The 12,308-nt window shown below is 42.7% G+C and overlaps 1 protein-coding gene across 16 annotated transcripts in view; it reads right to left on the minus strand.

The window, feature by feature from the left end:
* The window catches only part of LOC112218811 (liprin-beta-2-like), a 96,400-nt gene that overhangs the window by 16,694 nt on the left and 67,398 nt on the right, over positions 1–12,308 (minus strand). For 12 of the 16 annotated variants that reach the window (XR_006079375.1, XR_006079376.1, XM_042301703.1 and 9 more), the window contains 4 exons: positions 11,419–11,511; positions 1,360–1,471; positions 970–1,002; positions 350–411 (listed from right to left, as the gene is read on the minus strand). Coding sequence is in view for 14 of the 16 variants with exons in the window: in XM_042301703.1 (XP_042157637.1) it covers positions 350–411; positions 970–1,002; positions 1,360–1,471; positions 11,419–11,511 (300 nt within the window). In the remaining 2 variants the exon portion in view is untranslated. The remainder of the gene's footprint in view (positions 1–349; positions 412–969; positions 1,003–1,359; positions 1,472–11,418; positions 11,512–12,308) is intronic. The other 4 variants (XM_042301704.1, XM_042301701.1, XM_042301709.1 and 1 more) reach the window with 1 other exon arrangement.

Raw genomic sequence — 12,308 nt, forward strand, 5'->3', positions numbered from 1 at the left:
AACTGGGTCGAGTCCATAGATATAGAATAAAAAGACTGAACAACTGGGTCGTGTCTCTGGCAACTGAACCAATAGAAAGAATTTGTGTTGGAACTATATCTTGTGGAAGGATGAAATAGTATGAATAAATTATTCAAAATAACAGTTTTAATGAAAATATGTCAATCATTATTTGAATATGTTGGTAACCTGTTTAAAAGTGATAATGCCCTCGAAGCCGGTGTTTGGAGGATATATTGGCACGGTTTGCTCACCCTCAACGAACATATCCTCCAAACACCGGCTTATCGGGCATTATCAGCTAAATAACACAATATACACACTATTCAACTGAGTTTTTAAAACATACTTTCTCATCATTTGCTGCTAACAACGACTCCATCCCCATTTTCAACCTTTGGAATTCTTGGTCTGAAAAATGAAAAAAAAAATATTTTTGTGAATCACGAGAGTAATAATCTAAAACAAAGAGCTGGTGTAAGGGCTTTAAGGAAAACAAATGCCAGGGCCGATTCCTGGTCCCCGTCCACCCCTGAATCAAGTTGTAGTCATGAGCTCATGAGGCATTTCTAAGTTATATTTTTCAATGGGTATGTCATTAAATGAAATGACAATTGGCCAGCTTTATCCTAAATCTTGCAGATTGCACCTTTAAATTCTGAAAGAGAACAGGGCTCATATGTTTGGCCTAGTGACCTTACCTTCATAGGTGACAAAACGAGAGCTAAATGAACAGCCCTATGAGAAAGAGGAGTGACTGTTCTCATGAGTGTGAGTATGAGGAGTATGTGTCAGAGCTTTACCCCCCCCCCCTTCTCTCCTTTGTAGCTGCCAGGGCTGATGGAATGGGTGTGACAGACATGACAGCATGCCAGCGTGGATTAGACAGCAGAACAGAGAGGCAGTGACGGCAGAGCAGAATTGCACCAGGACCACAATTACACAAGCTTATTCAGACTAGAGCCTTACATTGGTCTGTCAGCAGTCTCCTAAAGACCTCCACTACAGCAGGGGGCAGCATAGAGTAAATAAACAACAGTGGAGGGGGCAGAGAGAAGGCATTTGTTAGGTATTATTTGAACGAGGCACCATACCTGACATCACACATGCAGTTGACTAGCTTTATGTCAAATTCGATCTCTAAACAACCATAACTTGGGTTCAATTGGTATCATTAGTTCGTATTATCAAATGTCAATGTTCAAAGTTCCCCCCCTGCTCTGACAGTAGAATAAGCATTAGTGGATGATATTTAGTTTGAGGTGAACCCACTGTATTAATGACCCTATGCATTCAAGTGTCAGTCCCCTGGTGTTTGTTACTGATGATGTATGATGTGTGTTTGACAGGTAAGGTTACCTCTCTCTGGATTCTCATTGGTCATTGGGCCTCTGGAGACCAGCTGGCTCTGAAGGCCCTCGATCTCAGAGTCTTTGGAAGCCAGTATCTGCTGTAAGTCTGCTATCTCCACCTGTAGAGAGAGGGTCACGGTCAATGGCGTGATCCAAGTCAATACTGCATGTCTACAACCACAGCCGCCCGAGCCACGGCTTTGTTCACCACGTTACCATCTAGATGATGGAAACTGACAGGTGCATCAAATCTGGGATCGAGACACTGATAAAAAGCTTCTATCTCCAGGCCATCAGACTGTTAAACAGTCAACACTGCTCTGAACTTTAGTCAGTGTTACTAGCCAGCTACCACTAGGTACTCTACGCTTTATAAACTTCTGCCCTATGTACATAGAGTCATAGAACACTGGTCACTTTAATAAAAGGTTCAATATTATTTTACCCACTTTATATGTATATACTGTATTCTAGTCATGGCTCATCCCATAACTATTGCTGTACACACCTTTTCTATTCATATACTGTCCATACCGTCTATACACACCACTATGTGTATAGATGTTGCTCGTTCCGATATTCTTGAATTGTTTTTATTTTATTTTTATTACGTGTGTTTTGTTTATTATTATTTATTATTATTTATTATAGATATCATTGCATTGTTGGAGCTAGAAACATAAGCATTTTGCTGCACCTGCGATAACAACTGCACATCTGTGTACGCAACCAATAAACGTTGATTTGATAATGACATTACAGGCTCTATTCAGTCTGTAAAGCTGAAGCGTTACAGTTTACGTGATAGAAATGTAAAGGTAACTTCTGATTGAGATGACATAAGCAGCGTTTACCCTGAATAAAGTCTCCACTAAAGTGGGAACATTGCCTTTACATTTAAATCAAGCTGTACAGCTGAACTTCTGCGATGCGGATTGGATAGAGCCCGTAGTCTCCTACAGATATACAGTGGGGCCTGAAATTATTGACACCCTTGATAAAGATGAACAATAATGACTGTATAAAATAAATCATTCAAATACTGAGTTATATTGTAGGCACATTTTTGGGGGGAAATTACACTGAGTGTACAAACATTACAGTGTACAAACATCTGCTCTATCCATGACAAACTCAGCAAAAAAAGAAATGTCCCTTGTTCAGATCCCTGTCTGTCAAAGATAATTCCTAAAAATCGAAATGACTTCACAGATCTTTATTGTAAAGGGTTTGAACACTGTTCCCCGTGCTCGTTCAATGTACCATAAACAATTCATGAACATGCACCTGTGGAACGGTCGTTAAAACACTAACAGCTTACACACGGTAGGCAATTAAGGTCACAATTAAAGTCACAGTTATGAAAACTTAGGACACTAAAAAGACCTTTCTACTGACTCTGGAAAAACACCAAAATAAAGATGCCCAGGGTCCCTGCTCATCTGCGTGAATGTGCCTTAGTCATGCTGCAATGAGGCATGAAGATGTGGCCAGGGAAATAAATTGCAATGTCCGTACTTTGAGACTCCTAAGACAGCGCTACAAGGAGACAGGACGTACAGCTGATCATCCTCGCAGTGGCAGACCACATGTAACATCACCTACAAAGGATCGCTACGTCCGAACATCACACCTGCGGGACAGGTACAGGATGGCAACAACAATTGCCAGAGTTACACCAGGAACGCACAATCCCTTCATCAGTGCTCAGACTGCCAGCAATAGGCCGAAAGAGGCTGGACAGAGGGCTTGTAGGCCTGTTGAAAGGCAGGTCCTCACCAGACATCACAGGCAACAACGTCGCCTATGGGCACAAACCCACACTGGACTCGACAGGACTGGCAAAAAGTGCTCTTCACTGACAATTGCCTGTCATTGCAGGCAATTCCAACGCTGTGCATTACAGGGAAGACATCCTCCTCCCTCATGTGGTACCCTTCCTGCAGGCTCATCCTGACATGACCCTCCAGCATGACAATGCCACTCGCCATACTGCCCATTCTGCGTGTGATTTCCTGCAAGACAGGAATGTCAGTGTTCTGCCATGGCCAGCGAAGAGCCCGGATCTCAATCCCATTGAGCACGTCTGGGACCTGTTGGATCAGAGGGTGAGGGCTAGGGCCTTTCCCCAGGAATTGTCCGGGAACTTGCAGGTGCCTTGGTGGAAGAGTGGGGTAACATCTCACAGCAAGAACTGGCAAACCCGGTGCAGTCCATGAGGATGAGATGCACTGCAGTACTTAATGCAGCTGGTGGCCACACCAGATACGGACTGTTACTTTTGATTTTGACCCCCCTTTGTTCACAGACACATTATTCCATTTCTGTTAGTCACATGTCTGTGGAACTTGTTCAGTTTATGTCTCCGTTGTTGAATCTTATGTTCATACAAATATTTACACATGTTAAGTTTGCTGAAAATAAACGCAGTTGACAGTGAGAGGACGTTTCTTTTTTAACTGAGTTTAGATTGACCAGGTGAAACCAGGTGAAAACTATGATCCCTTATCTAAATCCGCACCGGTTTAAGTGTGTCAACAGCTGCAACGCTGCAGGTTATCTGTGTATATCAAGAATTGTCCACCACCCAAAAGATTTCCAGCCAACTTGACACAACTGTGGGAAGCATTGGAGTCAACATGGGCCAGCATTCCTGTGGAACTTTTTTAACACCTTGTAGAGTCTATGCCCTGACAAATTGAGGCTGTTCTGAGGGCAAAAGGGGATGCAATTCAATATTAGGAAGGTGTTCTTAAATGTTTTGTACACTCATTGTATATTATTTTATACTAATACAATCGCTCAGCGAAAGAGATTGCTAACTTCTCACCATTACCAATAACAGGGAGGTTAGCATGTCTTGTGGGTATGATCTCTGACCCACTGTAACTTTGTAACTTTCTCACTCATCATTATTCACGATTCATTCAGGAGTATCCATAATCATGGTAGCATCAACATTAATGTAGAAGTGTTTAAAATAATATTATATTCTTATTTACAATAAAAGGGCGTCTGAGTGGCGCAGAGGTCTAAGGCACGGCATCTCAATGCAAGAGGTATCACCACAGTCCCTCGTTCATATCCATGCTGTATCACATCTGGCTGTGATTGGGAGTCCCATAGGGCAGCACACAATTGACCTGAGTTTGGCTGTGGTAGGCCACCATTGTATATAAGAATTTGTTCTCAACTGAGTTGCCTAGGTAAATAAATTTTAAAAAGTTACACAATTAGACATTATTTACCATTAATTTCTATTTGGCACAGAATCATCTGAAACAAACTCAAAACGAACTGAAATGCAATGGGACTTGGGAATTCGTCTGTCCTCGGTTGCAACACTCACTACCGAGTTCCAAATTGCCTCTGGATGCAACGTCAGCACAGGAACTGTTTATTGGGAGCTTCATGAAAAGGGTTTCCATGGGCGAGCACACAAGCACACAAGCCTAAGATCACTATGCGCAATGCCAAGTGTCGGTTGGAGTGGTGTAAAGCTTGCCGATATTGGACTCTGGAGCAGTAGAAAAGCTTTCTCTGGAGTGATGAATCACGCTTCACCATCTGGCAACCCGACGGATGAATCTGGGTTTGGCGGATGCCAGGAAAACGCTACCTGCCCCAATGCATAGTGCCAACTGTAAAGTTTGGTATAATGGCCTGGGGCTGCTTTTCATCATTTAGGCTAGGCCCCTTAGTTCCAGTTTTTAACGCTATAGCAAAAATGACATTCTAGACGAGTTTGTGCTTCCATCTTTGTGGCAACAGTTTGGGGAAGGCCCTTTCCTGTTTCAGCATGACAATGCCCCCGTGCACAAAGCCAGGTACATACAGAAATGGTTTGTTGAGATCGGTGTGAAAGAACACAGAGCCCTGACCCTAACCCCATCGAAAACCTTTGGGATGAATTGGAATGCCAACTGCGAACCAGGCCTAATCGCCCAACATCAGTTCCCGACCTCGTTAATGCTCTTGTGGCTGAATGGAATGTTTCAACATCTAGTGGAAAGCCTTCCCAGACGAGTGGCTGTTATAGCAGCAAAGGGGGGACAAACTGTATATCAATGCCCATGATTTTGGAATGAGATGTTCGACGAGCAGGTGTCCACATACTTTTGGTCATGTAGTGTAGCTCAGAATTTGAATGATTTATTTTATACAGTCATTATTGCTCATCTTTATCAAAGCCGCCAATAATTTCAGACCCCACTGTAGTTTCAAGGTGACAGTTAGGAAAATCATGAGAGGGGTGTGGTGCATAATTCCTGATTAGGTCCTTAGTGTCATAGGGAGGACAAACAAATACTGATCAATTCAGTATGAAGTCAATAAAAAACTTGAAACACTAGGTAACTATCCACACAGTCATGGGCAGCAATCCTTATCTGGTAACACAATGGGTTAAGGGTTGAGCAATGGGGCTTGGAATAAGGTACAGTAGTAGACAGAAATGGAGAATGAGGCTGGATGAGAGCAGTACACTTCACCACTGCAGTACAAATCAGCGGTTGAAACTGAAATTATTTTAGTTCAATCATGTAGAACAGAACCATTTTTTGTTCCATTTTACTGTTTTGACCTGCAAAATAAAGTTTTGAACTTGTTCGAACCCCCCAAAAAGAACAGATTTATATTATTCCTTTCTAAACCTCTGAAATACATATATATTTATTTTACATTAGCTCAACATTAAATTACTTCACCAATCAGTGCGGATGGAGCAGCTTGCTATGGCGTGGGCAAGCTATAGTTGTTTCAGCTTAGGCAGCCCAGCTAGCACAGTGAATCTGGGCCGATTACGGATGAGAGTCGGGGCACTCGGATGACAGTCACACTCGGCCGTAGAGTCACATATGGCCCGAGTCTGGGCCGCCTTCTGCAGTACTAATAATGGCTAGAATGCGGGGATTAAGTTTGGGCCGATTCCGGTGTGAGTTATCTGGCCCTAATGTATTACTTGGGGCTAGGGCCGATTGGGGCTACTCTCTGGCAGATGATTACACGGGCTGCTTTATATAATTAACCTTTCATTATTTATTTATTTTTTCCATATTTTCCTCATTGTTTCTGTGATAGAAAATACAATTAACATTTAAGTTAAATTCTTTAAGAGTCCTGTGTAGTATTTTAGTATTTTGATACTGTGCAAGGCAATAAAAACTTTGTGGATGGAAACTCGCAAGTGATGCAGTGGTTTAAGACACTGCATCGCAGTGCAAACTGAGTTTCTACAGATGCTGGTTCGAGACCCATGCCGGCCACGACCGGGAGACCCATGAGGCGACGCACAATTGGCCCAGTGTTGTCTGAGTTTTGGGAGGGTTTGACAAGCCGGGATGTCCTTGTCCTATCGCACTGTAGTGACCCCTGTGGTGGGCTAGGTGCAAGCACGCTGACACGGTCACCAGGTGTATGGTGTTTCCTCTGACACAATATATTTTTTTGTGTGAATGGTTATGATTTCTATCTATAAAATGTATAATAGTCATGTTTAAAATGACTAAATCGGGGTAATTTTGTATATATTTATTTACATTTGCATCGGGATTCTGGTAAGATGCCGGCAAATTCCGGTTGGCGATTCTGGGCAGTCATTCATTTTGATTTCGGGCCGAGTCTGACACCCGATTCCGGGCTAATTCAATCAGTTCTGGCCACTTCTGGTCCGATTCCTAATTGCGAGCTGGGAGCCAAATTTTGCGGGTGGAAGAGAGCGAGAGAGGGCTTGGTGCGCTGGGCATTGTTAAGAAATACATGATCTGAATTAGGCCCACAGAATTATACCTACAGAGGAGTGGCTTCTATGGAGGAACTTTGAATGTCTTTGAACTTCCGAGCGCTGGCTTAAAGTTGGACCAGAGCTAGCTAACAAGCTTGTGTGTGCAGAGCGGCACCAGAATTAACTAGCATTGAAAAATGGAATCCATTCTTCTCAAATTAAAAATCTCTCCCTAATTTATGAATCATGCTTAATGTCAGTAGACTACAGTAGCCTAAGCTTCGGAAGGGGAGGGGCAGATTGCCTACACATGCACACACACTGGCAAAGATTTTCAGACACTGGAATACGTTTCTGAGTGACAGAGTGAGTGCTTTGCATAGGCACCTTGAGTTTGTGAGACTGAAGAAAATGCACGGAACGTAAATAACGTAATTATCCAGTTCCCATGTTTTTAAAACAGTTCTGGAACAGTATAGATCACTTTTGTTCCCGGTTCGGATTCTGTTCCTCAAAAAAGTTTGTTTGGTTCTGTACCCTGAACCGGTTCCAACCCCTGGTAGAAACCCAATAGACCACATGCACATTAAAAAGGGAACCTCACTAATCCAATAATAAAATATGGGTAAGCATGGAGGTCAGTATGGTGATTGTTTGCCTGCCTGCCTGCCTAGGACCATTCTGGCTTAACTGCCTGAAGCCTGTGGATGGTAGTCAATGACCACAGAGACTCCTATAGAGGGTCATGTCAGTGAACTCAATGGTTGGAAGTCTCAGAGTCGATCATCTACCATTCACACCCACACAAACAAACACTTGTGAGCCATCTCCTCTGGATGAGCACAGCGTATAGATAGATCTTCTAAACATGGCAGTCTGTCTGCAGCCTGAGACATGTACGTATCGCCCCCCTCAACCTCACTTCTGCAGAACCCGTACATTGAATAACAGATAGCAATTGGAGCATGCTATGTTCTGTATTATTAGTTCTTGGTCTTGGTCGGAGAGGACGGGGGAGTAAGAGTGAGCTGTCAGATCGAGTCAATGTTAAAAGCATTGTTCGCTTGGTCTCGCTCTTCCCTTTTCCCTATTTGTTTGTTTTTATCTTTTTTCTCATTCTCCCCATAGATATAGAAAACAAATGTACATATCCTTATTTTGAAGGAATATATATTACACTGCTCAAAAAAATAAAGGGAACACTAAAATAACACATCCTAGATCTGAATGAATGAAATATTCTTATTAAATACTTTTTTCTTTACATAGTTGAATGTGCTGACAACAAAATCACACAAAAATGATCAATGGAAATCAAATTTATCAACCCATGGAGGTCTGGATTTGGAGTCACACTCAAAATTAAAGTGGAAAACCACACTACAGGCTGATCCAACTTTGATGTAATGTCCTTAAAACAAGTCAAAATGAGGCTCAGTAGTGTGTGTGGCCTCCACGTGCCTGTATGATCTCCCTACAACGCCTGGGCATGCTCCTGATGAGGTGGTGGATGGTCTCCTGAGGGATCTCCTCCCAGACCTGGGCTAAAGCATTCGCCAACTTCTGGACAGTCTGTGGTGCAACGTGGCGTTGGTGGATGGAGCGAGACATGATGTCCCAGATGTGCTCAATTGGATTCAGGTCTGGGGAACGGGCGGGCCAGTCCATAGCATCTATGCCTTCCTCTTGCAGGAACTGCTGACACACTCCAGCCACATGAGGTCTAGCATTGTCTTGCATTAGGAGGAACCCAGGGCCAACCGCACCAGCATATGGTCTCACAAGGCACAAGGGGTCTGAGGATCTCATTTCGGTACCTAATGGCAGTCAGGCTACCTCTGGCGAGCACATGGAGGGCCCCCAAAGAAATGCCACCCCACACCATGACTGACCCACCGCCAAACCGGTCATGCTGGAGGATGTTGCAGGCAGCAGAACGTTCTCCACGGCGTCTCCAGACTCTGTCACGTCTGTCACATGTGCTCAGTGTGAACCTGCTTTCATCTGTGAAGAGCACAGGGCGCCAGTGGCGAATTTGCCAATCTTGGTGTTCATCTGGCAAATACCAAACGTACTGCACGGGACGGGGTTGGGCTGTAAGCACAACCCCCACCTGTGGACGTCGGGCCCTCATACCACCCTCATGGAGTCTGTTTCTGACCATTTGAGCAGACACATGCACATTTGTGGCCTGCTGGAGGTCATTTTGCAGGGCTCTGGCAGTGCTCCTCCTGCTCCTCCTTGCACAAAGGCGGAGGTAGCGGTCCTGCTGCTGGGTTGTTGCCCTCCTACGTCTCCTGATGAACTGGCCTGTCTCCTGGTAGCGCCTCCATGCTCTGGACACTACGCTGACAGACACAGCAAACCTTCTTGCCACAGCTCGCATTGATGTGCCATCCTGGATGAGCTGCATTACCTGAGCCACTTGTGTGGGTTGTAGACTCCGTCTCATGCTACCACTAGAGTGAAAGTACCGCCAGCATTCAAAAGGGACCAAAACATCAGCCAGGAAGCATAGGAACTGAGAAGTGGTCACCACCTGCAGAACCACTCCTTTATCGGGGGTTTCTTGCTAATTGCCTATAATTTGCACAACAGCATGTGAAATTTATTGTCAATCAGTGTTGCTTCCTATGTGGACAGTTTGATTTCACAGAAGTGTGATTGACTTGGAGTTACATTGTGTTGTTTAAGTGTTCCCTTTATTTTTTGTGAGCAGTATATATATATATATATATATATGGTCCAATATATATATATATATATATATATATATATATATATATATATATATATATATATATATATATATATATATATATATATATATGGTATATATATATATATATATATATATATATATATATATATGGTCCAATATATATATATATATATATATATATATATATATATATATATATATATATATAGGACCATATATATATATATATATATATATATATATATATATATATATATATATATATATATATTGGACCATATATATATATATATATATATATATATACAATATATATATATATATATATATTATATATATATATATATATATATATATATATATATATATATATGCGCTAGGGAAAATAAAAGGCAATTCTAAAATATGCAGTTTTGTCACACAACACAATGCCACAGAGTTAAGGGAGTGTGCAATTGGCAAGCTGACTGCAGGAATATCCACCAGGGCTGTTGCAAGAGAATTGAATGTTATTTTCTCTACCATGGGCCATCAGAATTTGGCAGCACGTCAAACTGGTCTCACAACTGCAGACCACGTGTAACCACGCCAGCCCAGGACCTCCACATCCGGCTTCCTCACCACATCTTCTGAGAACAGCCACCCAGACATGTGATGAAACTGAGGAGTATGTCTGTCTGTAATAAAGCCCTTTTGTGGGGAAAAACTCCTTCTGATTAGCTGGGCTTGCCTACCCAGTGGGTGGGCCTGGCTCTCAAGTGGGTGGGCCTATGCACTCCCAGGCCCACCCATGGCTGTGCCCCTGCCCAGTCATGTGAAATCCATAGATTAGGCCCTAATTAATTAATTTAAATTGACTGATTTCCTTATTTGAACTGTAAAATCGTTGCAATTGTTGCATGTTGTGTTTATATTTTTGGTCAGTATAATTCCCCATTATTTAACTAAAAATAGAAATGGGTATGGAATCCATATGAGGAACATTGTCAGAGGAATGCCAGTGTTCCTCATATGGATTCCGCACAGTGTCTAGTCATACAGATGACAATACACCAAGTGCACTCTACTCACAGGATCTCAGTAGAACCACCTGAACCTGTGAGGGATTGGGTGAATGAGATTCCACAACCATGGTGTTAACAAGAGGAGGGGAGGATGTGGAGGAGGAAGAGGGACAAGTGCAGAGTGAGGTAGAGGCAGAGAACATCAGGAGCAGAGGGGGAAGGAGAAGGAGTAGTCAGCATGAAAGAGGGATTAGGGTGAGGAAGAAGAGGCACCTGAGCGGTCCGCCATCGCTCCTCCCAGTGCTGCTTCTCCACCTGAGTGTGCTCTACAGTGACCTTCAGGCTAGAGAGCTTGGTCATGAGCGACTGGTAACACACATGGAGAGAGTAAGAGATAGAGAGCTAGAGGGAGAGAAAGCCAGAATGGGTGGAAAGTAAACTGGAAGATAGGAACAAAGTTTACCTCCAAAATTGGAGTTGCCAAGGGCAAAAAAGTGAAATTGAGGCAATTATGTTTTCAAATGAAATATGAATATCAATTTCCTAGAAAACCAACTAAAATGGGTGTCACCTTAAAGTGCCATGCGAATAAACATTTTTTTGTATTTTTTTTTTTACCTTCGTGGCCTTTAGTTTTCTCTCATACTGCAATTTCTCCCCCTCCAGCACATCCACTTTACTCTTGAGGAGCCTGAGTTCTTGCAGTAAGCCCTGTGAATAACAGAACATGTTGTAACATTTTAATTTAAAATAACTGTGTCCCTTTGATGCAAAATCTCCAGACCTTAAACACCATGCTCTTCACTGTGCCTTCCGCACAAAATCACCAACGTATCCACTCAAAACCAATGTTGGATACAAACATAGTTCTCTCAGTTTATAAATGAACATGTTACACCAAAAAGTAGAAGGGAAGTTTTCAAATGTTGACCCACGTAATTTGATCCCTTAACAGCCAGAACACTGTGCAGTTAATACATTTAAAGCTCCACATCCCAGGAAAGGCAGCAGATGACCCTATTAACATGTGACCAGTCAGTCAGCCCCTATTCCCGTCAAACTCAACTCCAGACCTGGAAGCCAGTTGCACTGCTTTTTTTATTGTTCCCCTCTAATCAGGAACTGATTTAGACCTGGGACACCAGGTGGGTGCAATTAGTTATTAGATATTAGACAGAAAACCAGCAGGCTCTGGACCTCGTAGGGTAAGAGTTGAATACCCCTGCCCTATACTGTACTCAGAAGTGATGGCTCAGGCTCCTCAAAAGGAACAATGTTCATGGACATTACCAGTCAGTTAGCCAGTCTGGTTGCCGGTTTGTTTCAGCACCCATTAGGTCCCTTCGAAAAAGTTATGTCAAGGCTGAATATTGAAACAAACTGGCACAAGGATATAATGTTTCTTGGACAATTTCATCAAATCATAAAAAACTTGAACATTAAAAAAGTGACTAAAGTAGATAGATTTGAATTCATCTCATGTTTAGAGATAGGGTAGGAGCATAAGC

Source organism: Oncorhynchus tshawytscha, linkage group LG19, assembly GCF_018296145.1.
Source record: "Oncorhynchus tshawytscha isolate Ot180627B linkage group LG19, Otsh_v2.0, whole genome shotgun sequence".
Lineage (NCBI taxonomy): Eukaryota > Metazoa > Chordata > Actinopteri > Salmoniformes > Salmonidae > Oncorhynchus > Oncorhynchus tshawytscha.